Raw genomic sequence first — 13,995 nt, forward strand, 5'->3', positions numbered from 1 at the left:
TTTCCTCTTTAACTTAACTGTCCTGTTATAGGTCAAGTTATTCTAAAGAATTGTGTTAATGGTCACAGCAGTCGGGAGTAGAGGAGGGAAGAAAACAGGACAGAAAAACTAAAGGGAGCAGAGGAAAGGAAGAGAAGAGAGCCCCATCGGAGGTCCAGGCTTGCCCCGCTGGAGACCACCTCTGCCTGGCAGGCTTGGCAGGCTGAGCTGAGCCCCTGTGATATCTCTCTGCATGGGTGGGAGGCCCTGGCTGGGCTGGGACTGGTGCTGCCAGCGCCCCACTCCGCATCACTTCTCTCTCTCAGTAGTATGTAAAGCAGTTCTGAGATGACAGGAAAGGCAGGTTCTCAAGCTGAGCTGCGAGATGAATCACTGAAAGAGACGGGGAGGGAGATGGAGACGCCACAGAGCCTTCCTGGCACCTCGCCTGACCAGAGCCTCAAAGCAGGCTAGCCCCCAGTCTCACACACAGGTCACTCCTGGTCATGAATTCAGGCGAGGAGACGGAGCAGAGAACCTCCCTCCCTCTTGTTTTCACTCTCTCTTTCGGCTACTTCCCTTCTTCCCCCCTCTCTCCATCCTCTCTCGCTCTTTCTCTACCTCTCTCTGTCTGTCTCTCTCGCTCTCTTTCTTTCTCTCCATCCAAGTTTGTTGACAGATATGCTGTGGAGGGTGGGAGTCTGAGAATGCTGGTCCACACTGCAGATTTTATGTCACGGTGTCACTGTTCCCTCCGCTGTCCTCAACATCTCAGAGACAATAGTCTGCCTTTAATATGAGCTTTTGTAGCATAATCTATCCTATGTCCAAGTTGGTCCTCAAAGAGATAATACATTTTGAAACTCAAGTCAAAGCTGGATGAGACTCAAGTCAAGTCTCTTTGGTTCTGTTCTGTTGTTTTATCAAACATCTCACAAGTGAATTCAGTGCGCCGTGCAAGCTGTTCAATGTCTTCTCCCAACTGTGCAGTATTCATGCAGGGAGGGAAGGTTTGGTGTCACAATAGAGAAGATCAGTTGTTAATGAGAGAAAGGTAATCACACTCTGTTGGGCTTCTGATATCAGGAGTTCAATTACTCCTCTCATTTCCCATCTTGTCTAATAATGTTTTATATGCGATACGCAATTAACACGATCCTATGAACAAGCTACACAATCAGCATTCATTATACTGGTATTATTGAATACCCCACCCTAGAGAGAACCCCTCCCCCTTTAATCAATCTGATAAGCAGAGTAGTTGCTTTGTCACTAAATGTTATGATCACACACTGTGAAAGTTGAGGAAGCTAAAGAAAAATCTATTGTTGAAAGTGTAGCTTTCTCTCTATTCAAATAAAAGAAGACACTGCAAGCCTGCTCATGACTGGCTATTGACTGGGAAGACTAATCTTGGTCTTTGCTGCCAGCTAAGCTACTGGGCACAAGCAGGGTCTTAGCGTCTCAAGAAGCTATTTGATCATGGAAAATTAACTAGGAGATTTTTTTTTAACGAGTGAGGGAGAGAGAGAGAGGGAGAGAGAGAGAGATTAAAGTGCAGAGAAAATATTAGAGTTCAGAGGAAACCGAGAAAAACACATTGGCATATTATGTGAAACACAGAAGGAGATAAATTCACAGAAATGCGATAAGACAAATTATGATTAAGGTTTATGTTTGAGTCACAATGGAGCATGCATCATGCCTCACTAGATTTCCCAGCAGGCTGTGCTCCAATTAGCACCCTTTTACCTATATAGTGCACTACCTTTGAATGATTTATTGAGCAGATTTCACACTAAGCCCCCGTTCATCAGGTTCCATTTCCTGTGGCATTCATGCTGTTGGAGAATGGATTTGTTTGAGATGTCACTGCCACCTTGGGGGGGGTTCGCTCCCCTGGAGGCTCTCGTTCCCCCTCACTTCACTGCCCGAAATGATCTAGACACCCAACTGAGTCGCCGCCTCCCTGCCTTAGAGCTTTGGGTCGATAGTCCTTATGCATTTGGTTGTGATCGTCCTGTCATTGCAGATAAATGAACAGGAGGTGTGTTTTCCTGTTCACAGGGCACCCCTGCCAGCCGTGTACGTTACAGACTGGACCTGGATGAGGACCCTTACAGTGGCAGCATCTTTGACGTGGATGAAATCACAGGCAGCGTCATCACACGAGTCAACCTCAATGAAGAGCCCAATCTAGTGTTTAGTGTGAGTACATACCCATCTACAATTACTGATTTGAGGGGGGCTTTTGAGTGACACCCCATGTTCCACTTCATCTATTCATCAAATTGATTTTATTTCCCTCTTCAGATGGTTATTGTTGCCTATGACGACGGGGAGCCAATGAAAGTCAACAAGACCCTGGTGGTTATCACTGTCCTGCAACCCTCCATCATACCAGTTTTCACCCAGGAGGAATACAGGTACTCTACAAGGACAGGACTGTCAGGTAGACTATTATTTGATCAAAGTGGAGCCGCGGACACTGGTCGACATGTCAAATGATGTAGCCTATGACAGTGCTTTTTGCTTTTATGAGGTCATAGGTCAGAGCACAGGCTTTCCTCTTTTGTGAGATCATATGGTCAGAGCACAGGCTTTCCTCTTTTATGAGGTCATATGGTCAGAGCACAGGCTTTCCTCTTTTATGAGGTCATATGGTCAGAGCACAGGCTTTCCTCTTTTATGAGGTCATATGGTCAGAGCACAGGTTTTCCTCTTTTATGAGGTCATATGGTCAGAGCACAGGTTTTCCTCTTTTATGAGATCATATGGTCAGAGCACAGGTTTTCCTCTTTTATGAGGTCATATGGTCAGAGCACAGGTTTTCCTCTTTTATGAGGTCATATGGTCAGAGCACAGGCTTTCCTCTTTTATGAGATCATATGGTCAGAGCACAGGTTTTCCTCTTTTATGAGGTCATATGGTCAGAGCACAGGCTTTCCTCTTTTATGAGGTCATATGGTCAGAGCACAGGTTTTCCTCTTTTATGAGGTCATATGGTCAGAGCACAGGTTTTCCTCTTTTATGAGGTCATATGGTCAGAGCACAGGTTTTCCTCTTTTATGAGGTCATATGGTCAGAGCACAGGTTTTCCTCTTTTATGAGGTCATATGGTCAGAGCACAGGTTTTCCTCTTTTATGAGATCATATGGTCAGAGCACAGGTTTTCCTCTTTTATGAGGTCATATGGTCAGAGCACAGGTTTTCTTCTTCTCCGTACAAATTTGAAAAAATACAGAAAAAACATTAAACACTCTTCGTTAATGCCTCTTTGTGGAGATGTTTAGGTATTTAAGAGAATGCTAAACTGTTGATGTATTTTCTGAAGGGGTTAGAGGCGATATGGAAACTGTCAGTTAAGCTTTCATTGCTAGTGTTTAATGAATATTCATAATAGCTCACAGCTAGAGTGTGTAGCGCAGCAAATGTACTGTACCACTACACACTTTTGTTTTCTCAAAGGGTGAAGTGCACTTGCTCTGCATGAATTATAGCACTTTTATTGAATTAAGTATTGTACATATATGACATAAGGGGCTAATTAATTCAGATCCCCTGGCATTGACTCGAGATAGATCAGCATGCTGGAGCTCTGGCTTACTAAATAGCTATTATTGATTTCCATAAAGAAAAGAAAAAAGATAGTGAGGGCATGCATGCTAAAAACAAGTGGTTCTATATAGTGCCAAATAAGGGTTATTTTGGCTTGTAACCACAGTGGACCCCTTTTTGGTGCTATATGGAACCTAGCCCACTTTGAGGTTCTATGAATAACCATGCTCATAAGGTTCTAAATGGTTCTATAACAGTGGTCACCAACTAGTCAAATTATATAGGAAAGCCAATGATAAAGGCTTGTGTTTTTTTTGTGTGTTGCACTGTTGGCGGTAGGTGCAGTTGATTCAGAAGCCCTGCATACCCGGCAAAGTTATTTTTTATTTTTCACCCCTTTTTTCTCCCCAATTTCGTGGTATCCAATTGGTAGTAGTTACAGTCTTGTCTCATCGCTGCAACTCCCATACATACTTGGGAGAGGCGAAGTTCGAGAGCCATGCGTCCTCCGAAACACAACCCAACCAAGCCACACTGCTTCTTGACACAATGCCCATCCAACCCGGAAGCCAGCCGCACCAATGTGTCGGAGGAAACACCGTAAACCTGGCGACCTGGTCAGTGTGCAGTGCGCCCGGCCCGCCACAAGAGTCGCTAGTGTGCGATGAGACATGGACATCCCTGCCGGCCAAACCCTCCCTAACCCGGACGACGCCGGGCCAATTGTGCGCCGCCCCATGGACCTCCCGGTCGCGGCCGGCTGCAACAGAGCCTGGACTCGAACCCAGAATCTCTAGTGCCTTAGACCACTGCGCCACTCTGGAGGCAAGTGTTCCCATTTTTAACCATTTAATTTATCTGAAAAGACAAACTCCGCCTACCTGGTGGACCGGGAGATCTGTGGCTAAATCGAGTGTGGCTACTACGCTGGCCAATCGGATAGCTTAAATCAGCATACCTCTAGAGCATCCACGACCCCGGCCACAGCAAAGTTTAATACTACTCTACGTAAGATTGAATAATTCTTAAAACCATGACCACAAAGAGACTGTCAAAGAAGACAGCAAAGAGCTGCTGTTTTTATGAGTGACTTCATGTTTAAGTTTTATTCAGCACTTTCAACACTGTTTTTATTCAACACTATTACAAAACATAAAATTAGCATTCTCCCTACTTCCACTCGTGCTGCAGCTGCAATGAATGAGTAGACACGTGTATCGATAGCCCTGCATTGTATTATTATTAGTGTCGTGTCTATTTTAATATCAAGGAAAATTTCACATTCTCTGATCATTGGAACAACATGAATTTGTGGAAGAGGCAGGTGCGGTGCGACTCGAGTTTTGCCATCAGGTGGAGACAGTGTCCCCTCAGTCTCACCGGTGGAAAGGAAGGAGAGTGCAGGGACCGTGAGGTGGACCTTCTGCTGCTCTCTCCCTCCCTCCACTGAGACTAATGCCGTGCTCAAAACAACTGGGAACTCGGCAAATCTCAGACTTCCAACTTCAGTGCGTTCAAGACAACTGGAAAGTCGGAAATCTCAGACTTCCGACTTCAGTGCGTTCAAGACAACTGGGAACTCGTAAAAAACGAGATCCGACTGGAAAAAATTGTTTTGAACAGTCATCAAACTCGAAATTCCAAATTGGAAACTCTGGCATCTTTCTAGAGCTCCGACTTTCTGACCTGAAGATCACGGATGTCATGATTTCCCAGTTGTCTTTAAAGCACAATGACCAAAAATAAAAAAGTGAATTATTTGCAAATCCTTTCAATTTAGGCTCAGCTGTGCCTTGCAAGTGCTACACCAACTGATCTATTTTGTTATCAAAGCTCAAGTTTTTAAATATAATATAGTCTGAGAAGAACAATATAGGCATGCCAGGCATATAGCCTTTTATAGTCGTTATAACAGTGTTATTCACAGTGGACAACTTTACAACCCACTTCCAGCTAAGATTTGTAGTTAAAATTTGTGAGTTTAACTTTGATATAATACATCCATTTTAGCACCACGCTTCGCGAGCAGTCGCACCACGCTTCGCACCACGCTTCGCTCCACAGGTAATATTACACTTCGCTACATTACAACGGCTTGATTTGTTTGATCTGAGCAATTCTTCTTAGCTAGCTACATAGCCGTCTTTGTATCAAAGATAATTGTGTAGTTTAGAGTAACTGAGTAATTATCGAGGCTAGCTATCTTCGTCCTCCTAACGTAGTCAACACTGCTAGCTGCTAGCTAGCTAGTCATCACTGTTAGCTAGCCAACTTCTACCGACTAGCAGCACCGCAGAAACTATTACATTACAACGCAACGACTTGATTAGTGTGGCGTTAGTGTTAGTTAGCCAGCTACATAGTTGTCTTTGCTGTCTCTGTATCTAAGATAATTGTGTAGTTTGAGTTTGAGTATTATCGAGGTGTGCTAGCCAGCCGCGACACGGCGCCAGACTTACTCAACACACCTAGTCATCATTAACCCACTGCCAGCTAGCCAACCGTTACCGACTAGCAGCGCTGTAGTTACTAATACTTTACAACGGAACGATTTGACTAGTGCAGTGTTACCTAGCTAGCTACCTAGTTGTCTTTGTCATAGCTTGATAATTGTTAATTGATAATTGTTAGCTAGCCAGCCATCGAGGTTAGCTAGCCAGCTATTTCCGTCCCCCCGCGACGCCATTTTTCCTAACCTAGCCAACTAGCCAACTATTACCGACGAGCAGCATTGTTGAAACTAAATACACTACAAGGAACGTCTTGATTAGTGTTATGTTAGCTAGCTAGCTACAAAGTTGCTTTGTATCATGACAAGGTGTAGTACTGAAACTACCGAGGTTACCTAGCCAGCTACACGTTCAAAGTCAACAACGCAGCCACTGCTAGCTAGCCTACTCCACCAGCCAGCAGTACTGTATCATTTTAGTCAATAACATTTTTGCAACGTAAGCTTAACTTCCTGAACATTCGAGACGTGTAGTCCACTTGTCACTCCAATCTCATTTGCATTAGCGTAGCCTCTTCTGTAGCTTGTCTACTATGTGTCTGCCTTTCTCTGTCCTCTGCACAGGCCATACAAACGCTCCACACCGCGTGGCCGCTGCCACTCTAACCTGCTGGTCCCAGCGCGCACGACCCACGTGGAGTTCCAGGTCTCCGGCAGCCTCTGGAACTGCCGGTCTGCGGCCAACAAGGCTGAGTTCATCTCAGCCTATGCTACCCTCCAGTCCCTAGACTTCCTGGCGCTGACGGAAACATGGATCACCACAGATAACACTGCTACTCCTACTGCTCTCTCCTCGTCTGACTACGTGTTCTCGCATACCCCTAGAGCATCGAGCCAGCGGGGTGGTGGCACTGGAATCCTCATCTCTCCCAAGTGGACATTCTCTCTTTCTCCCCTGACCCATCTGTCTATCTCCTCATTTGAATTCCATGCTGTCACAGTTACCAGCCCTTTCAAGCTTAACATCCTTATCATTTATCGCCCTCCAGGTTCCCTTGGAGAGTTCATCAATGAGCTTGACGCCTTGATAAGTTCCTTTCCTGAGGATGGCTCACCTCTCACAGTTCTGGGTGACTTTAACCTCCCCACGTCTACCTTCGACTCATTCCTCTCTGCCTCCTTCTTTCCACTCCTCTCCTCTTTCGACCTCACCCTCTCACCTTCCCCCCCTACTCACAAGGCAGGCAATACGCTTGACCTCATCTTTACTAGATGCTGTTCTTCCACTAATCTCATTGCAACTCCCCTCCAAGTCTCCAACCACTACCTTGTATCCTTTTCCCTCTCGCTCTCATCCAACACTTCTCACTCTCCCCCTACTCGGATGGTATTGCGCCGTCCCAACCTTCGCTCTCTCTCTCCCGCTACTCTCTCCTCTTCCATCCTATCATCTCTTCCCTCTGCTCAAACCTTCTCCAACCTATCTCCTGATTCTGCCTCCTCAACCCTCCTCTCCTCCCTCTCTGCATCCTTTGATTTCCTCTGTCCCCTATCCTCCAGGCCGGCTCGGTCCTCCCCTCCTGCTCCGTGGCTCGACGACTCACTGCGAGCTCACAGAACAGGGCTCCGGGCAGCCGAGCGGAAATGGAGGAAAACTCGCCTCCCTGCGGACCTGGCATCCTTTCACTCCCTCCTCTCTACATTTTCCTCTTCTGTCTCTGCTGCTAAAGCCACTTTCTACCACTCTAAACTCCAAGCATCTGCCTCTAACCCTAGGAAGCTCTTTGCTACCTTCTCCTCCCTCCTGAATCCTCCTCCCCCTCCCCCCTCCTCCCTCTCTGCGGATGACTTCGTCAACCATTTTGAAAAGAAGGTTGACGACATCCGATCCTCGTTGCTAAGTCAAACGACACTGCTGGTCCTGCTCACACTGCCCTACCCTGTGCTTTGACCTCTTTCTCCCCTCTCTCTCCAGATGAAATCTCGCGTCTTGTGACGGCCGGCCGCCCAACAACCTGCCCACTTGACCCTATCCCCTCCTCTCTTCTCCAGACCATTTCCGGAGACCTTCTCCCCTACCTCACCTCGCTCATCAACGCATCCTTGACCGCTGGCTACGTCCCTTCCGTCTTCAAGAGAGCGAGAGTTGCACCCCTTCTGAAAAAACCTACACTCGATCCCTCCGATGTCAACAACTACAGACCAGTATCCCTTCTTTCCTTTCTCTCCAAAACTCTTGAACGCGCCGTCCTTGGCCAGCTCTCTTGCTATCTCTCTCAGAATGACCTTCTTGATCCTAATCAGTCAGGTTTCAAGACTGGGCATTCAACTGAGACTGCTCTTCTCTGTGTCACGGAGGCTCTCCGCACTGCTAAAGCTAACTCTCTCTCCTCTGCTCTCATCCTTCTAGACCTATCTGCTGCCTTTGATACCGTGAACCATCAGATCCTCCTCTCCACCCTCTCCGAGCTGGGCATCTCCGGCACCGCGCACGCTTGGATTGCGTCCTACCTGACAGGTCGCTCCTACCAGGTGGCGTGGCGAGAATCTGTCTCCGCACCACGTGCTCTCACCACTGGTGTCCCCCAGGGCTCTGTTCTTGGCCCACTCCTATTCTCGCTATACACCAAGTCACTTGGCTCTGTCATATCCTCACATGGTCTCTCATATCAATGCTATGCAGATGACACACAATTAATCTTCTCCTTTCCCCCTTCTGACAACCAGGTGGCGAATCGCATCTCTGCATGTCTGGCAGACATATCAGTGTGGATGACGGATCACCACCTCAAGCTGAACCTCGGCAAGACGGAGCTGCTCTTCCTCCCGGGGAAGGACTGCCCGTTCCATGATCTCGCCATCACGGTTGACAACTCCCTTGTGTCCTCCTCCCAGAGTGCTAAGAGCCTTGGCGTGACCCTGAACAACACCCTGTCGTTCTCCACCAACATCAAGGCGGTGACCCGATCCTGTAGGTTCATGCTCTACAACATTCGCAGAGTACGACCCTGCCTCACACAGGAAGCGGCGCAGGTCCTAATCCAGGCACTTGTCATCTCCCGTCTGGATTATTGCAACTCGCTGTTGGCTGGGCTCCCTGCCTGTGCCATTAAACCCCTACAACTCATCCAGAACGCCGCAGCCCGTCTGGTGTTCAACCTTCCCAAGTTCTCTCACGTCACCCCGCTCCTCCGCTCTCTCCACTGGCTTCCAGTCGAAGCTCGCATCCGCTACAAGACCATGGTGCTTGCCTACGGAGCTGTGAGGGGAACGGCACCTCCATACCTTCAGGCTCTGATCAGGCCCTACACCCAAACAAGGGCACTCCGTTCATCCACCTCTGGCCTGCTCGCCTCCCTACCTCTGAGGAAGCACAGTTCCCGCTCAGCCCAGTCAAAACTGTTCGCTGCTCTGGCACCCCAATGGTGGAACAAGCTCCCTCACGACGCCAGGACAGCGGAGTCAATCACCACCTTCCGGAGACACCTGAAACCCCACCTCTTCAAGGAATACCTGGGATAGGATAAAGTAATCCTTCTAACCCCCCCCTTAAAAGATTTAGATGCACTATTGTAAAGTGGTTGTTCCACTGGATATTATAGGTGAATGCACCAATTTGTAAGTCGCTCTGGATAAGAGCGTCTGCTAAATGACTAAAATGTAAATGTAAATATAGCCAATATGCTGTGATAATGTATTAGGCCCACTGCACAAACCTCATCCATACAGAACTGTTTTTATTAGGTTCATGTTAAGTCAAAATACATCTGAGCGGTAGATCTCGGATTGCTTTTTGAATGTGAACGGGATCTTGACTCAGAAAAGGTTGGTGACCACTGTTGTATAAAGAACCATTAAAAAAAGGTTACAAAAAACGAATTCCGCTATTGTCACAACCCTTTCAGGGGCTATATAGAACCTTTATAGAGAATGGTTCTGTAAAGAACCTTTCTCAATCTCAAAGGTTCTTTGTGGAACCATACAGGTTTTTATTTTAGTTTAATAGCATTATTATATTATTACAATTCCATAAGTTTTATGAGCAAGTTGAATCAGCTGTGTTAGCTCTGGAATGGCTGGGGTCCCTGAGTAGAGAACTGAGAACTACTGATTTAGGTAACTGGTCTCAATTGATAAAAGGCCAAACATTATTCTTCCACAAGACACCATCACTGGTCATATTCATAGATAATATGTAATGACATAACACAACACATTAAATAAACTGGAATGACACTCTCACCCACGGTTGCACAAAAAGAGCTGTGAGCAAACCACACCCCAAAATATTCTAATGAGCCACCTCCCCTACATTTAAATTATCACTTAAAGAGAACCATCACCCTTCCCAAAGAACCTTGAGGAACCCTCGTTTGTGTGTGTGTGTGTGTGTGTGTGTGTGTGTGAAAGCCATTTGTGCAACAATGATTTTTCACCCCACCACATCGAATCATTTTCAATACCAAATATCAAGTGTATTTGAGACCCATGAAGTCCATGTAAAGTTCTCAACATCTCGACATGCTTTATATATACAGTATGTTGTGTGCACACTCCCAAACCATGTAGGTCTCTTAACTTGGTCCAGTTCCCTGTTGCCAGGGGAGTAGAGCTGTGTTGTAATCTGGTGGGGGGGATGTGTGTGTAAACCAGCTCTTTAACAAGCCAACCTTATCTGTTGATTGATCAAGGCTACAGAGCCAGAAACATGGCCAATGAAAAGCCTTGGATGGGGGATTAAATGGATGCCATGTCCTACACAGCGGTAGAAGGTCGCCGGTGATATAGGCTCTCTGGCAGGCAGGGGAATAACGGTGGCTCTTGGTAACAGGCCACCTAGCAGGCAGCACTGTCTGGATCAGTTGTTAATTAGAGTCTGTGGAGACATTAGCCAGGTGTTTGGTCCCCCTCCACAGCCAGGTCTCAACAATCTGCACACCTAGTCTCTTTCTCTCCATCCATCCCTCCCTCCTTCTACTCCCCTATATAAATGCATTATTGCATGGAACTCCCTTCCATCTCATATTACTCAAATGAACAGCAAAGCAGGCAGCACTGTCTGGATCAGTTGTTAATTAGAGTCTGTGGAGACATTAGCCAGGTGTTTGGTCCCCCTCCACAGCCAGGTCTCAACAATCTGCACACCTAGTCTCTTTCTCTCCATCCATCCCTCCCTCCTTCTACTCCCCTATATAAATGCATTATTGCATGGAACTCCCTTCCATCTCATATTACTCAAATGAACAGCAAAGCTGGTTTCAGAAAACAGAGAAAGCAACACCTCACGGCACAACTCCTCTCACCTATTTCACCTAGATAGTTTGTGTGTATGTATTGTGTGTATGTATTGATAAACTCAACAAAAAAAGAAACGTCCTCTCACTGTCAACTGCGTTTATTTTCAGCAAACTTAACATGTGTAAATATTTGTATGAACATAACAAGATTCAACAACTGAGACATAAACTGAACAAGTTCCACAGACATGTGACTATCAGAAATGGAATAATGTGCCCCTGAACAAAGGGGGGGTCAAAATCAAAAGTAACAGTCAGTATCTGGTGTGGCCACCAGCTGCATTAAGTACTGCAGTGCATCTCCTCATGGACTGCACCAGATTTGCCAGGTCTTGCTGTGAGATGTTACCCCACTCTTCCACCAAGGCACCTGCAAGTTCCCGGACATTTCTGGGGGGAATGGCCCTAGACCTCACCCTCCGATCCAACAGGTCCCAGACGTGCTCAATGGGATTGAGATCCGGGCTCTTCGCTGGCCATGGCAGAACACTGACATTCCTGTCTTGCAGGAAATCACGCACAGAACGAGCAGTATGGCTGGTGGCATTGTCATGCTGGAGGGTCGTGTCAGGATGAGCCTGCAAGAAGGGAACCACAGGAAGAAGGATGTCTTCCCTGTAACGCACAGCGTTGAGATTGCCTGCAATGACAACAAGCTCAGTCCGATGATGCTGTGACACACCGCCCCAGACCATGACGGACCCTCCACCTCCAAATCGATCCCGCTCCAGAGTATAGGCCTCAGTGTAACGCTCATTCCTTTGACGATAAACGCAAATCCGACCATCACCCCTGGTAAGACAAAACCGCGACTCGTCAGTGAAGAGCACTTTTGCCAGTCCTGTCTGATTCAGCGACGGTGGGTTTGTGCCCATAGGCGACGTTGTTGCTGGTGATGTCTGGTGAGGACCTGCCTTACAAAAGGCCTACAAGCCCTCAGTCCAGCCTCTCTCCGCCTATTACGGACAGTCTGAGCACTGATGGTGGGATTGTGCGTTCCTTGTGTAACTCGGGCAGTTGTTGTTGCCATCCTGTACCTGTCCCGCAGGTGTGATGTTCGGATGTACCAATCCTGTGCAGGTGTTGTTACACGTGGTCTGCCACTGCGAGGACGATCAGCAGTCCGTCCTGTCTCCCTGTAGCGCTGTCTTAGGCGTCTCACAGTACGGACATTGCAATTTATTGCCCTGGCCACATGTGCAGTCCTCATGCCTCATTGCAGCATGCCTAAGGCACGCTCACGCAGATGAGCAGGGACCCTGGGCATCTTACTTATGGTGTTTTTCAGAGTCAATAAAAAGGCCTCTTTAGTGTCCTAGGTTTTCATAACTGTGACCTTAATTGCCTACCGTCTGTAAGCTGTTAGTGTCTTTACGACCGTTCCACAGGTGCATGTTCATTATTTGTTTATGGTTCATTGAACAAGCATGGGAAACAGTGTTTAAACCCTTTACAATGAAGATCTGTGAAGTTATTTGGATTTTTACGAATTATCTTTGAAAGACAGGGTCCTGAAAAAGGGACGTTTCTTGTTTTGCTGAGTTTATGTAGACTATGTGGTCTGTTTTTTAAAATGTATGTAGTTCTGTTCTTGTCTAGTCATGTTCTGTATTATTTTATTTTTCATGTTTTGTGTGGACCCCAGGAAGAGTAGCTGCTGCTTTCACAACAGCTAATGGGGATCCTCATAAAACGCCACATACTAGTCAATTTACAGTCCACAAAATAATGCCTCCCCCTCCCTATATCCCTCCCTACTCCGTCTGTGGGCCTCTCAGGAACCAATGACCCATTTAACTCAGTATCAGTGGACTCAGGTCCCTGTGCTATGCCAATCAATCAGTGTACATCAATAATTCACTGTCCTGTTACACTGTCCATTTCAACCAATCTATGTGTTGCAGACATTTTTATGTAATATTCAGCATTTTATCAACTGTTCAGTTTAGAACGTGGCATATAATGTAGCCTAATGTATAATGGCGTTACAATGTAAGAGTGTGGAATCCTTGAGCTGGGGTGAAAGGTTATTGGATCACCTGATTGGATGATAGAAACGTTTGTCTTGTATCTGAAGCTCTGTCGTTGAACTTCTAAGACAAGAACATTTGGGAATCTGTGGAGATTTTAATAAGTGTATGAGGTGGGTTGATTCTGAACATCAATGACCATGAATTTGCATAGGGCTGACGAAGAGCTTGATATTATAGATTATATTTATTTAGTGTGCGTAAAGTGACGTGAGGTTGGCCGGCTGGCAGAAGCTCTATCTGGCAAGTGACACCAGTGGATTCCCCCTCTGAGTGGAACTAACTGGGAAGATGCCCACCAAAACCTGCCACCTGTGCGTTTTCCTTCCACGCCGCTTATCTTATAAAAACACTTAATGAAGCCGCAGTGATTTTCACTAAATCAACCACCAGCGTAACCACTTCTGAGTTTGTCATTTTGACGATCACAGCAACCACTGTCTCGTTTTCTGCTTACCTCCGTGGATGTGTGAATTAGCTTTTTTGATCTGCCCTTCCTGAGTAAGACTAGTGCATGAAAAATAATGAGGAAAACGCAGCATCCAAGGCAAGATGGGCTTTTACACCGTGTCTGTGAAGTAAGCAGCCCTGTGCCCTGCAAGCAATGGAAAGCGGAAAAACCCTGCATTCGATTGTTTATTCGTTATTACACAGTACACACACACAAGGCTATTGCATAGAA

At 46.6% G+C, this 13,995-nt stretch overlaps 1 protein-coding gene across 2 annotated transcripts in view; it reads left to right on the forward strand.

Moving 5' to 3' along the window:
- Nucleotides 1–13,995, forward strand: part of LOC106578947 (protocadherin-15) — a 332,275-nt gene that overhangs the window by 246,606 nt on the left and 71,674 nt on the right. For both annotated transcript variants that reach the window (XM_014158252.2, XM_045702411.1), the window contains exons 23-24: nt 2,047–2,187; nt 2,293–2,405. In XM_014158252.2, the coding sequence (XP_014013727.1) occupies nt 2,047–2,187; nt 2,293–2,405 (254 nt within the window). The remainder of the gene's footprint in view (nt 1–2,046; nt 2,188–2,292; nt 2,406–13,995) is intronic.

The sequence above is a fragment of the Salmo salar genome, chromosome ssa19 (genome assembly GCF_905237065.1).
Source record: "Salmo salar chromosome ssa19, Ssal_v3.1, whole genome shotgun sequence".
Lineage (NCBI taxonomy): Eukaryota > Metazoa > Chordata > Actinopteri > Salmoniformes > Salmonidae > Salmo > Salmo salar.